Below are 14,891 nucleotides of genomic sequence, written 5' to 3'. Positions count from 1 at the left end.
AACTTGATAAATGGCAATAACATAATTAAAAGATCCTTCAAAAATGTAACTAAACACCTATATAAATTATACCTCAGCTATTGTTGATAGAGTGTCTTGTTTTGTAGATGGTTCCATACCACTCAAATCCGCTAGAAAGCCTAAAGAGACAGAAAAACAGGTCGAGATTAGGTCCTTTACAGATAAAGGAATATTATGAGGAACATGAAGGTCACTGCAGGCACAAGACATGTGGTTCACTATGACAAACACTGAGGGGTACAGACCTTCTTGTGAACATGCTTGGTGTAAAATGTTGGTCTCGTTTAGCCATGGGATAGTATACACTGAAAATTTACACTTCACGCCCTGCAAAAAAACAAACAACAACGTAGTTTAGCTCAACACTGCAAAGAAACACTGAGAATGTATTGCACAAGGTTATTGAGGCACAGCTGGATTTATATTAGGGCGGCCTTTAGCACCAACTTTGGAACCCTACGGGAGCCCTAATAAAGCAATACAATGAAGCATTGCCCTCTTACTTAGCAGACTGAATACCACATTAATGCAATGTCTGACCCCAAATAGAACGGGTGGTATTCATGTGACCGCCGGTCAGCTGACCGACAGTCACATGACCTCCTCCACCAGCCCGACGGGTCACTGTCCCGATGGTCGGCATGCCGACCAACAGGGACTATTTCCACTCGTGGGTGTCCACAACACCCATAGAGTGGGAATAGAACCCGTGGCAACCGCAGGTCGCCACCGAGCCCGTAAGGGGCTTGCTGCACTCGCCCCTCTCCGCCGGGATCCCGGCGTCGGTATGCTGCCGGGATCCTGGCGTCGGTAAGCTGACCGGCGGTCAGGAGACCGCCGGTCAGCCGTACTACACCCTATTTTTTACTCCATGTTCCATTTTCAAAAAAGTCCTGGAGATCACACTGAGATGAGATCTCCCCGACTAAGGAATATGTAAACCTCCAAGTTGTCATTAAACCTTTCAATATAGTAAACTGCAGCGTCTTTCTTCTATGATTTTGTTGTTTAAAAATACATAATTTGGCTTGTGTCAGTTTACTATATTGAAAGGTTTAATAACAACTTGGAGGTTTACATATTCCTTAGTCGGGGAGATCTCATTTCAGTGTGATCTCCAGGACTTTTTTTAAAATGGAACATGGAGTAAAAAATAGTATGGGTCGGTTTTCCGTATGCTTAGCATTACAAAGCACAGAGCAAGCAAGCTCTTTGGTGGACAGAAGGCATGTGACTCTCAGCTTTCCTTTATCATGTCAGATGCAGGGGTCTCTGGTTATTACTGGTGGCTGGTGTAAATGCTCCACAATACAAGAAATACATTTGTTACCCCTGGGAAATGAGTGGTACAGATGAGAATGCCACTGGTGACGTGTGACAGCTGGCTTTTGGGGGCATTTTTATCACAATTTGTATCTCAGATAGGATATGATAAATTTGCATTGTGATATCTGAATACATTGCATAAATGATAAAAAAATCGCATGCAGTGACCGAACTTGCAAGAAATCTCTGTCCTGCAACCTCCCCACCGCACTTTGCATGGGATTTTTCACAAAAAAATATCCTGAAAGTGTGCCCTTACCACTAAGCTAACATTTACCACCGCTCAGGGGATCAGTGATCTGGTGAGCAGATATCTGTGCTCCGCTCTCTCCCCGGTCATCTGCTCTGTGCTGTAATCTGAGATTCTGGCTGGGAGTTTCACAGCATCTCAGTTCACAGTACAGATAAGATGACCGGGGGTTAAGGAAGGAGCACAGCGATCAGCTGATCTTCACTGGATCACAGATCACTTTATGGATGTACGTTTATTAACTATTTTTTTACACTGTGATTAGCCTGCAATATATTAGACACACATGGCTGATCAGGAAGGGGACTCCATGCTCTTGTTTGCCTGTCAGCAGGTAGTAGGGGCAGACACAGGAGTAGGGGAAATGGGGGAATCCTGAACAACATCATCTGAAGATGGCGTTATTATCACAAGGCTTCCTCCAATATTTTTTTTTTAGCAAATTAAGGTTAGTAAATTTGAGCAGACTACATTTCCTGTTACAATCATGGGAAATGCAATCTACCGCCCAAAAATGCCATATTAAGGGCTTGGAAGAGAATTTTGTAAATTCTTCTTCAATTGCCCATTGGTACATTTAGGTTATACTAAAATAATGTGCAAAGGGTACACCCATTTCCACAATATTTTAGTAAAAATCATTTTGATAAATATACCCTTTACCACTGAGGAGCTGATGAGATTGTGTGCCTGTTAGCTGGGACATTGAACTGCGCAAACACATTCATCTTGTTTTCCTTGGTGGCTCAGCATAGGGTTGCAAAGGAAGACCGCCAACAGATCTAGGGGGTCATTCCGAGTTGATCGCTAGCTGCAGTTGTTCGCAGTGCAGCGATCAGGCTAAAAATCTGCATTTCTGCGCATGCGTATGGACCGCAATGCGCACACACGACGTACGGGTACAAAGTCCTTTGTGGTTTTGCACAGGTTCTAGCGACATTTTCATTCGCACTGGCGGCCGCAAGAAGATTGACAGGAAAGGGGCGTTTCTGGGTGTCAACTGACCGTTTTCAGGGAGTGCTTAGAAAAACGCAGGCGTGCCAGGGAAAACGTAGGCGTGGCTGGGCGAACGCTGGGCGGGTGTGTGATGTCAAAAGCCAACCCACCAACGTTAGAATCAACGCACACGAAGAGTAAGTACAGGGCTGGTCTTATTTTGCACAAAATGTATTTGCAGGCGCTCTGCTGCACAGGCGTTCGCACTTCTGCAAAGCCAAAATACACTCCCCGGTGGGCGGCGACTATGCGATTACACGGCTGCTAAAAACTGCTAGCGAGCAAACAACTCGGAATGACCACCCTTGTACCTTCAGCTGCAGAGGTAATATAGGTAAAGCTACAGGCATGTGGAAAGACCAAAGAAGGTGTAGATTGTTGTAATCGTGCTCCGGTTTTGTTTAGGTGCTTTCTGTGGGATATTCTAGACACACTGTCATACTTTCTATTGAGTTGACTACATTTGCACACACCGGGTTCTTTGCTGGTAGATGGTAACAAATTGTTTTGTAGATCAGCGTTCAGTAGGTCAGAAACACCAGCCTATGTTGAGTCAATTGATTATGACTGGAACAGGGGTTAGAAATCAAGGTTTCAGTGTCAAAAGCAAACAGTAAGCACCCTCAACTGCAGAACCCATCTGCATAGCCAATTCCATTTCAGTGACCGACCACAGTCATTTCTGCACCTGCAGTGTAAAGCTTGTGCCTACTAGCACCAATAATGAGTGACTTGTCAGCAGGTCAGGGGAGCGGAGTAGTATAATGCTATTTAAATCTACAGATAAACTTATGTATGTCATTTCCATTAACCTTACAGTACATTTGGCAGCAGTTAAAGAGAAAAACTGGAGAAGTGAATACAGTATGTGGACATTTTTACTTTGCTGACTGCTTGGGAGGAGTAGGCAGATGACAAAAACATGTAACTGGTTTCCAGTCTTTGCCGTGATGGCTTGCATTATCTGGCCCCCTTAAATACTCCCAAGTTTTAAAATACAGGCATACCATCTCCAAAGCCTACAGGTATTATGTAGGGTGTAGTATGTTATGCCGGTGGCCGGGATCCCAGCGCCCAGCATACCGGCAGCTGGGCGAGCGCAAATGAGCCCCTTGCAGGTTCGCTGTGCTCGCCACGCTGCGGGCACAGTGGCGTGCTACGCGCACCACGCTATTTATTCTCCCTCCAGGGGGGTTGTGGACCCCCAAGAGGGAGAATAGTTGTCGGTATGCCGGGTGTGGGGATTCCGGTGCCGGTATACTGAGCGACGGGATCCCAACAGCCGGCATACTGAATACCACCCATTATGTAGGCTTAGCCTGGATAAAGTACAACATGACTTTTAGTAATAAGAAGGGAGTGACTCCATACATACCACGGCACTAATCAACTGACCCAATACAGGGGGGTAGTCTAAAGTAGAGGTCAGCATAAGGTGTGAAATTGCCTCTTAATGGTGGTTAAGAGGAGGGGACTTGGTGTTTCTACCACACAGGTGTGAGGTCAGTATTTCGCACTAAACACTGTCTAAAGATTGGTGGTGGGGATCTCTGACATGTGGCTAATGGCAGAACTGAAGGATACTCCGCCCAATGGGGTGTTATCCTCTTGTAGAGTTATCATGGGAATTAATATCAAACAGTAGGTCAAGGCACCTGTGTCTTTGTAATATGGAACAGGCACATTACCCTGTGGTACAGGATTTGGGCATGATATCTATGACCCTTGGGATACCGAGCTGCATGGAACTCCCCTCCCCTGTGTTAAATATTTGCTAAATAAAGGCTGTGGCCACTTTCGCTCCACAACAAGGTGTTATATGATTACTGTAAGTACTACTGGTTCTCAGATAAGGATAGGTGGTATTAGTTATAGAGGTGCTGGAAGCATATCTATTCTGTGGTCATGTCCATTCAAAAACATTAGATGATGTATTTCAATATTATGCTTAGGTAAAGTTACAGAGCAACTCTGTTTAAAGATACAGTACAAAAGTATGGCAAAGTGGTTAGCTATCAGACTTTCTAATCCAGGGTATACACTTGGCCAACTACGCCACTGACCGACAGACGCAGTGACTGATTTCGATAAGCATACACACTTACCAGTCGGTCCCACAGTATGTCTGGCCAGACATCACAACTGGGCAGGCATTAAAATATGGCCAGCATATCAGTCGGTCGGATGGTGGGAACGATATGCCCTTCACAGATATGCCATAAAGCACGGCTGATAAGGGGTTTCAAAAGCTTAGATGCTGCCTGTAGCAACCAATTAGATTCTACATATCATTTATCTAGCACCTTCTAGAAGATAAAAGCTAGATTTGATTGGTGAACATCTCCACTTCTAAAAACCCGCAATTAAGTAAATATACCCCTCAGTGAAGAGATTCCTTTCCCAACAGAGATATGATGACAGTGGTTCATTTTTTTCCACTTAGTGTTGCGGTTGGGATAGACCTAGGAAAACGTAATGCCAAATGTCAACGACAGAACGTGCCATTACAACATACAACGATTGGAACTTTTTGCTCATTATTAAATGGAATAAAAGAATATAAAAAGTATTGTGTAATTAAAACATTAAATGCAAATTAGTACATTTGAATGTGCTAAAAATAGAAAATAACTTTGTAAATGACCTTTTCTATATTATTCACTGCTTTGAAATCTCGCAAGGTCACTTGCAAAACAAACATGGTTGGGTAATAATTATAAGTGCCTAGTATATTTTGGCGCAATGAAATTGTAGGCAGTTGCTGCCACTGTAATTAGAAAACAGACTGCTGTAAACAAGAACTGCATTGCTGTAGCTACTGTAGCATGCTATGGAACAGCCCACATTTGTTCAATGTCAGCAGATCTTTGAGTAATCACTGAGGCAAGTTCAAATTCCATGACAGACATCACACCATCAGCTGACACCAATAATGGCTCGGATGAAACGTTCTAGTATCAGCAAACCCTGTGACCAGTTTGTAGTTGGAGAATACAGAATGATAACTCATCAGTTCTGCATTTGTTTTATGTAAACAGATGACTGACATATCCAGTGACTTACCCTCAGCTGAGCTGGGTTGTGAAGCTGACAATTATCAAGAACCTCTTCTTTACCTTTCTTACACAATGTGCGTCCCAGAAAAGCAGTAAAGTCATACTTTATTCCAGACACCAACTGTAAGATAAATATAAAACAAAATTAGCAACATTCAAACTATTTTTACATAAAAGATACATATATTTATATATTTCTTTTATTTACTCTTGTTACAGTGTTTCATATGAGCACACAGTAATTAAATGCTAAAAATGAATGACCTGTGACATTGATTTCAACAACTGAAATCAGCAATGTAACAATTTGGGGACATGTAACACTAATGTGGGGTACACCCTTGAAAGATGTAACCGAATCACCTGATGTATCCGAACGACCTGATGATTTTCCTAATGATTAAGAAGACACGAAATTGTACATACACACTAAAAAAATTACTGTTTCTACCTGAACTATAAGGCTCATTCAGATGCAGTCACAAAGCAGCTATTGTACGAACATTATTGTTTTCTTACTGTGCATGCGTCTAGACTAAAGTGTGCATGCTCAGCAATTAAATTGTGATTGGGTCGCATCAAGGAATTAGCCGCAGAGTAAGAGACAGGAAGTCAGCGTTTGTGGTAGGGACAGTATATCGTTGATCGGCTCTACACACAATATATAGTCTATTCTGAGTACCCATGAGACTAGATACACATTTAGCAGATGTATCTGCTACCTGGCCAAATAATCCATCGATTGAAAATGTGTATACTTACCAATCCGCCACCCAATATGTCGGGCAGCAGAGTCACCTGAATATGCATGCCCTCTTGTGACGTCCTATTCAATGGCTGCTGCAGATGACCTATAGGTGGTCATTCCGAGTTGTTCGCTCGTTGACGATTTTCGCTATGCTGCGATTTGCTGCTAAATGCGCATGCGCTTAGTTATTTAACTAAAAACTTAGCAGTTTTGCTGTTGTCCGTGCGGCGCTTTTCAGTCGCACTGCTGATCGGTGAGTGATTAACAGGAAAGGGGCGTTTCTGGGTGGTAACTGAGCATTTTCCGAGAGTGTGCTAAAAAACGCAGGCGTGCCAGGTAAAAATGCAGGCGTGCCAGGTAAAAACGCAGGAGTGGCTGGAGAAACGGGGGAGTGGCTGGTCGAACGCAGGGCGTGTTTGTGACGTCAAACCAGGAACTAAACGGACTAAGCTGATCGCAATCTAGGAGTAGGTCTGGAGCTACTCAGAAACTGCAAGGAATTATTTCGTAGCAATTCTGCTAACCTTTCGTTCGCTATTCTGCTAAACTAAGATACACTCCCAGAGGGCGGCGGCCTAGGGTTTGCAATGCTGCTAAAAGCAGCTAGCGAGCGAACAACTCGGAATGACCACCATTGTGCGGTCGGCCGTACACGCAGCCATATGTACTGATATATACAGTATCTACACTACATGATATAGTGACATCAGTTGTGCTGCGGGGCTAATGTGATATGTCGGTGAACCATGTCACTAACTGACACCTGACGATCAACTAGTGATATATTGTTTGCCGATCAAACGATATATAAAAAGTGTGTACTCGGGCTAAAAATAAACAGATATAGTACAACTATATGCCTGCCAATGCTTCCATGTACTTTGCTATGCAGTTTAATTTTGACAGACTGACAGATGTCTAGCAGAATATTATCACGAATACAAGCCTTATAAAACACTGCCCACTACAGTAGTGTAACAGGAAGGCACTGGTATCCATGGTGCTACATTAAAGCCAGCACTACAGTACAGGGGCTGCCTCAGTAAGCATATGTACTGTAAATATATGTATGTATGGCAGTATTGGCCAATATATGTATGTATGGCAGTATTGGCCATGATCAGGAGCTGTGTGTGTAACTGGAGGGAGGCTGCGGGCGTCAGACCTGCTTGCGGACATCAGTGATGCGCAGTGGCCGGTAAATGACATCCTGGCCGCTGCCGCTGTTGTACTCCCGCTCAGCGATCTCCGCCAGGGTCTTCATCTCGGGTTCCTCCGGTGAGACATTCAGCCACTGACCCGGCGGGAAGCCGCACACCAGCCCCACAAAAGCGATGAGCACAAGCGGACTACAGCCGGCAACAGCCATTCTCCAGCGCATTAATAATGACTGACTGTCACTGACAGTGACTCCTTGTTCCAGTTTACTGTGAATGGATGTAAACAAGAACCATGTGACCGCGCTGTGAGGCTGCTGCCGACATTTTTAATATGGGCTTAGGGGTCTAGTTATTAAAGTCCGTTCATTGGCCAAGACTCCAATGAAAAGACTTTTCTCATCCTCTTTTAATTGAAGACTTGGTTTACGTTTAACAAATAATAGATTTCTCAGATGTTCACTTATTGTACACCCTTTACTCATACCTCCCAACATGACCCTCTCCAGGAGGGACAAAATGCTCTGCTCCTGGATTTTCTCTTAATTCATGAATGCTGGCACTTGTGTTGAACAGGCTAATGGATACGAAAGGTGTTTCAGCACAGGTGATGGCAATTATAACTTAAGAAGGAAGTCCAGAAGCAGAGCATTCTGTCCCTCCTGGAGAGGGTCATGTTGGGAGGTATGTTTACTGCAGGGGTTGATTCTATTTCTGAGTGGGAGAAGGGACCTTCTGACGTATCTAGGGGAGGAGACACGTCACCAGGGGGAGGAGCTACGGGCGAACAGGGTACCCGAAAAGTACCCTCGCGGGCTCGCTTCGCTCGCCACGCTTCGGGCTCGGTGGCTCGCTCCGCTTCGCTCGCCACCTGATTACTAAAGGTAATAGTTGGTGGCGTGGATACTAGAGCAACTGTCCCGCTGGCGTAGCTCCGCCCCCTTGTGTCGTAACTCCTCCCCCAGACGGACTGGTCCCTTAGCCCACTTGATTCTAGCATCTACCCAGTGGGCCCATAGTCCTTTTAGAGCAGGCATTCCCAACCACGGTCCTCAAGGCACACCAACAGTGCAGGTTTTAGTGATATCCAGGCTGCAGCACAGGTGGGTAAATCAAAATAACTGAGCTACTAATTAAGTCACCTGTGCTGAAGCCTGGATATCACAAAAACCTGCACTGTTGGTGTGCCTTGAGGACCGTGGTTGGGAATGCCTGTTTTAGAGGAAGGAGGGGGCCAGAGGCGGAACTACCGCCAGTGCAACCAGTGCGTTGCACTGGGGCCCGCCTCTGTCCAGGGGCCCAAAGCATGCAATGAGTCAAACTGACTCATTACATGCCGCTGTGCGCTGCGGGCAACCGCTGCCCGCAGCACACAGCCGCCCGGAGAGAGGAGAGGAGCAGCGGTACGGGGGAGAAGGAGGAGGAGGGAGCCGCAGCAGCGCTTTACTACTGGTGGAGGCGCTGCTGCCCCTCTGCTTTACTATAGGCTGTCTTCCGAGAACAGCCTATAGTGAAGCAGAGGGGCAGCAGCAGCAGCGCCTCCACCAATGACACCTCCCTCCTCCACCTCCTTCTCTCCAGTCCGGGAATCGTCTGGCGCTGCACCGAGTAGCCTGAGCCAGGGGAGACGCCGGAGAGGGTAAGTATAATTCTTTCTTTTTGTCTCTTTCTTTCTTTCTTTCTTTCTTTCTTTCTTTCTTTCTTTCTTGGGACTGCCTGCCGCTATGTGTAAAAATGGGGGACTGCCTGCCGCAATGTGTAAAAATGGAGGACTGCCTGCCGCTATGTGTAAAAAGGGGGAATCTGCCTGCCGCAATGTGTAAAAAGGGGGAATCTGCCTGCCGCAATGTGTAAAAAGGGGGAATCTGCCTGCCGCAATGTGTAAAAATGGGGGACTGCCTGCCGCAATGTGTAAAAACGGGGGACTGCCTGCCGCAATGTGTAAAAATGGGGGAATCTGCCTGCCGCAATGTGTAAAAACGGGGGACTGCCTGCCGCAATGTGTAAAAAGGGGGAATCTGCCTGCCGCAATGTGTAAAAAGGGGGGACTGCCTGCCGCTATGTGTAAAAATGGGGAATCTGCCTGCCGTAATGTGTAAAAAGGGGGACTGCCTGCCGCAATGTGTAAAAAGGGGGAATCTGCCTGCCGCAATATGTAAAAAGGGGGAATCTGCCTGCCGCAATGTGTAAAAACGGGGGACTGCCTGCCGCAATGTGTAAAAACGGGGGACTGCCTGCCGCAATGTGTAAAAAGGGGGAATCTGCCTGCCGCAATGTGTAAAAACGGGGGACTGCCTGCCGCAATGTGTAAAAAGGGGGAATCTGCCTGCCGCTATGTGTAAAAAGGGGGAATCTGCCTGCCGTAATGTGTAAAAAGGGGGACGCTGTCTGCCGTAATGTGTAAAAAGTGCACGCTGTCTGCCGCAATGTGTAAAAAGGGGGACGCTGTCTGCCGTTATGTGTAAAAAGTGTACGCTGTCTGCCGTTATGTGTAAAAAGTGTACGCTGTCTGCCGCTATGTTTAACAAGGGCACGCTGTCTGCCGTTATGTGTAAAAAGTGTACGCTGTCTGCCGCTATGTGAAACAAGGGCACGCTGTCTGCCATTATGTGTAAAAAGGGGACGCTGTCTGCCGTTATGTGTAAAAAGTGCACGCTGTCTGCCGTAATGTGTAAAAAGGGGGACGCTGTCTGCCGTAATGTGTAAAAAGGGGGACGCTGTCTGCCGTAATGTGTAAAAAGAGGAATCTGTCCGCTGTAAGGTGTAAAAGGGTCTCTACCTGGTGTAGTGGTGCTACTGTGCGGCGTAATTTGAAGAATGGAGACTACTGTGCTCCGTTTTATGAATTGGTATTATTTTGGCATCATTGGTTGGGCGCAGAAACAGGTCATCCGAACACTGGCAAGTCTGACTCAGCGGGTATGGGTCATTAAGTCGACCACACGTACGTCGATAGTCATTAGGTCGACCACTATTGGTCTTCATGCAGTAGGTCGACATGGTCAATAGGTCGACATGGAAAAAGGTCGACATGAGTTTTTTTTTTACTGTTTTTGGTGTCGTTTTCTTCGTAAAGTGACGGGGAACCCCAATTAGTGCACCGTGTCCCCTCGCATGGCTCGCTTCGCTCGCCCTTCTTTGGGCAAGTTGCCTCGCTCTGCTACCGCTGCGCTCGGTCTGGTTACCGTTCCTACTTGTAGTTCACGTGGATCGTAAAGTATGAAAAAGTTTTTTAAAAATGTGAAAAACTCATGTCAACCTTTTTCCATGTCGACCTAGTACATGTTGGCATATTGACCATGTTGACCTATTGACCATGTTGACCTAATGCATGTTGACCAATAGTGGTCAACCTAATGACCGCCGACCTAAGTGCTGTCGACCTAATGACTGTAACCCGACTCAGCAGTGTTACTGTGCAAAATCCTGCTCTCCTGGAGGGCTCCCAATAATTGGGTGGCGCACTCAGTCCCGGGAAAGTGGACATGTCTCCCGCATTCACCCTCATCCTGCCACCCAGCCACCCACTTACCGAGTAAAGGTGGCCGATGATGCAATTTGCACTGAATCGTGTCATTGTAGCCCCACCCCCCACAGTACATTGCTGGTAATCTTGACAGTGAATAGTGGGGTGTGTGGCTATGATAATGCATTCGGGAAGCCACGCCCCCCATCTACCGCCTTTTCTGTTGTTATGTGGGGGCGTGACTTGTCATAGTTGGGTCCTCCTCCAACCCAACTCAAGTTCACAATATGCCACACATCCGTGGCTTTCAGGCAGTAGCGGATCTTGCCACGGGCAAGCAGGACTGTTGCCCGGGGCGGCGCCATCCGGAGGGCGCCGCACCATGGCAATATCCGCTACTGTGACCCCCGCTGGTGTCCGCTGTGTCCCCCGCTGTGAAGGGAACTAGACGCTAAGCGTCTGGTTTCCCTTGGTGGAGAGGACCTTTGCTGTGCGGTGCGCGATGATATCATCACGCACCGCACAGCATTGTGGGACTGACACAGATGCTAGAGGTCATAATTGACCTCTAGTGTCTATCTGTCCCATAGATCCGAGGAGAGGAGCGGCGTCGGCAGAGGTCTGCAGCGGTCGGGAATCAGGAGCGGGGATAGTAAGTATTATTTTATTTTTTTGTGTAAGCGGCGCTACTCCTACAGGGGGCACAAATGGGGGCACAACTCTACAGGGGGCGTAACTGACCACGCCCCCTGAATGAAGCCACACCCCTATTTTCTGCCCGGACGCCAAAAGGTCTAGAACCGGCCCTGCTTACAGGGAGAGGCAGAGGGAGGCAGCATAAGTCAGGGTGAGGCAGATGGTGACAACGGAATGCAGGGGGAGGCAGAGGGTGAATGGGGGAGGCAGAGGGTGACAGGGAGATGCAGTCGGGGACAGGGACAGGCAGTCGGTGACAGGGAGAGACAGTGGGTGACAGGCACAATGTCCTGCGCAGTGCCAGAGCCGGCCCTAACCAATATGATGCTCTAGGCAAGATTTTGGCTGGTGCCCCCTAGCACCACCACTAGTTCTGCAGGAGATGCCTGGCATGAGTCATCTGGCAGCACTGCTAACGTCTGGCGCCTTTTGTTTCTGAAAATGCATCTTATTTGCATTACTATGTGGCTAGGATGCACAAGCAGCTTCTGCTGATTAAAATAATATGCAGCATGCCTATATTCTGTGTGCGACTGCGGCTGTATCTGCATATGAAATTATACATTAAAGTGATTTCCAGGAATACACTGCATTGTCTTATTTTGTATGCAGATACAGCCGCAGTCACACACAGAATATAGGCATGCCGCATATCATTTTAATCAGCAGAAGCTGCTGGTGCCCCTAAGCATACCAAATGCCCAGGCATTTGCCTAGTTTGCCTATGCCTAAGGCCAGCTCTGTGCAGTGCAGAGAACAAAAGGCATGTACCCTGATAGGTGGTCTTCTGTTGGCCAGCGGCCAGGCTCCCGACAACCAGCATACCGGCGCCGGAATCCCGACCGACGGCATACCGACATCTTTTCTCCCTCTTGGGGGTCCACGAACCCCCCTGGAGGGAGAATAGATAGCGTAGCGCGCCACCGAGCCCGCAAGGGGCTCATTTGCGCTCGCCCAGCTGTCGGTATGCCGGCGATCGGGATTCCAGCGCCGGTATGCTGGTCGCCGGGAGCCCGGCCGCCGGCATACCCTACTACACCCTACCCTGATTGGGGCAGGAACACAGCTGTCTATGCTCTGTCTGTGACAAAGGCCCCCACCCCTTGTGCTTTCCTCAGTTTGGCACCCGGTCAGGCAGACTCTGACAGTGCCAGTTACACGGTTGTGAGCTGCCTTTAATTCACAGACAGCAGTGAATCAGAAACAATGTACAGCTGTCTATTACTTAGAGGCAGTAAGTGGCTGTGATCATCAGCACTGATATTTGGCAGGATTCTTCTATCAGTACGGCACACACAAGGTCAGCCCTGCCTCCTTAAGGTAAGGGGCAGGTCCCTCAGTTACAATGCACTAATAGCGCACTAGCGCTGTTTCAAAAGAGAAAAGGCAAAATATTGCGCTGTGAGAAAAGAGGTCAGCAGACTTTATTTCAACTGGGTATCCATGTCCATGTGAATACTGAAAGTGTACTGTAAATAATTGCATAAGGTCTGCTTCCCACACATCAGCTGTAGTAGGGATAAAAGATTAAAATTCTGGAGGGGGCCAAAATATCTGAAAATCTAGGGACCCGGCCATGGGTTAATACGGCACTAGCCATATTGGATGATCTGCATACACTATCCACCCTATTTGTTTCCTTGTGGAGGCTGATGTGTTTTAATTTTTTTTCTTGTGGAGGCCAATGTGTTTTTCTTTTTTTGGCTGTGGAGGCTAATGTGTTTCTTTTTTTTCCTGCGGGGGCAATGTTTTTTTCTGTAGGGACCAAAGTGTTTAATGTTTTTTTGTGCAATGTTTTTCATCAGAGTTGCACCGCGCATGTATACTGATGGTGTTCTACAGAGTTGCAGTATGGATACAGATGCACGCACCAAGAAATGTATTAAAAATGTGTTCGGTGTTCCTAGGCGGTTAAAAGGGGTTGGCTTTAGAGATAGTGAATCGCTCACATTGGAGTCCATACTCAGACGGATGATCTGAATCTACTATAGGGTTGTGAAAGTTTTAGTTGCGCAACTGATGGTGGCATGTAGAAACGCACAAAGAATGACAGCAGCGTCTGTAAACACTAACAGAGGGCATCTCAGTCACTAACAGAGGGCATCTCAGTCCTTGCATATTTGGATGCACGAATGTACACCAGGGTAGAGCATTGTAGTGTCCTTAGCCTAAAGCAGGCATTCCCAACCACGGTCCTCAAGGCACACCAATAGTGCAGGTTTTAGTGATGTCCAGGCTACAGCACAGGTGAGTTAATTAGTAGCTCAGTTATTTTGATTTAACCATCTGTGCTGCAGCCTGGATATCACTAAAACCTGCACTGTTGGTGTGCCTTGAGGACCGTGGTTGGGAATGCCTGGCCTAAAGTCACAGATGCAGAGCCGGCCCTAACCAATATGATGCCCTAGGCAAGATTTTGGCTGGTGCCCCCTAGCACCACTGCTGGTTCTGCCTCTGACCTTGCACTTCTTTCCCAAAACCATCACCCATCACCCATAGCAGTCCTTATTTTGGTGTTTGTACCCCCTATATTTTAAATAGGATAAGTTCGCACATTTGGCGCACAGCCCAAAAAGGGGTGTGTTTTTGCTGGCAAGGGGCATGGCCACACAATAGTAACCCCAATTCCAATTACGCCACACAGTACTGCACTTTATTCACATTTGATCTCGCGATAGTGTCCATAATTCATATTACATCCCACAGTAGTATCACTTTACCTTATAAACGTTACTCCTCACAGTAGAGCCCCTTATTCACATTACATCCCACTGAATTGCTCCTTATTCACATTACACTATACTCTATTGCTCTTTATTCACATTAGATGACACAGTAGTGCCCTTTGTATACACAACACCACATAGTAGAGCACCTTAAACACATAATTCCACACAGTAATGCCCCTAACACATATGAGACACATTATTAATGTCCTTATAAACATAGTGTGCCTTACACATTATCCTTACAAAGAATTAAGGTTAAAAAAGGGTTGAGATTGCCTAAAGGATAAAATAAAAAAGGGGCAGAGTAGATGGGCCAAGTGTTTCTTATCTGCCTTCAAATTCTATGTTTCTATGTTTCTATGACAACCTTTATTAATGCCCTTTTACACATAATGTCCCTTACACATATGCCGCACATTATTAATGCCCTTAACCACTTGCCTGGC

General features: G+C 46.7%; 1 protein-coding gene across 1 annotated transcript in view; it reads right to left on the bottom strand.

Moving 5' to 3' along the window:
• Positions 1–7,838, bottom strand: part of CTSF (cathepsin F) — a 93,772-nt gene extending 85,934 nt beyond the window's left edge. The window contains exons 1-4 of the mRNA XM_063945161.1: positions 7,563–7,838; positions 5,657–5,770; positions 267–348; positions 73–140 (exon numbers count right to left, since the gene is read on the bottom strand). Coding sequence (XP_063801231.1) covers positions 73–140; positions 267–348; positions 5,657–5,770; positions 7,563–7,778 — 480 coding nt within the window. The 5' untranslated portion in view covers positions 7,779–7,838. The remainder of the gene's footprint in view (positions 1–72; positions 141–266; positions 349–5,656; positions 5,771–7,562) is intronic.
• Positions 7,839–14,891: the final 7,053 nt, after the last annotated feature.

This window comes from Pseudophryne corroboree, chromosome 11, assembly GCF_028390025.1.
Source record: "Pseudophryne corroboree isolate aPseCor3 chromosome 11, aPseCor3.hap2, whole genome shotgun sequence".
In the NCBI taxonomy this organism is placed as follows: Eukaryota; Metazoa; Chordata; class Amphibia; order Anura; family Myobatrachidae; genus Pseudophryne; species Pseudophryne corroboree.
Note: the sequence above shows the minus strand (reverse complement) of the source record. Positions and strands in the feature narration are given on the sequence as shown.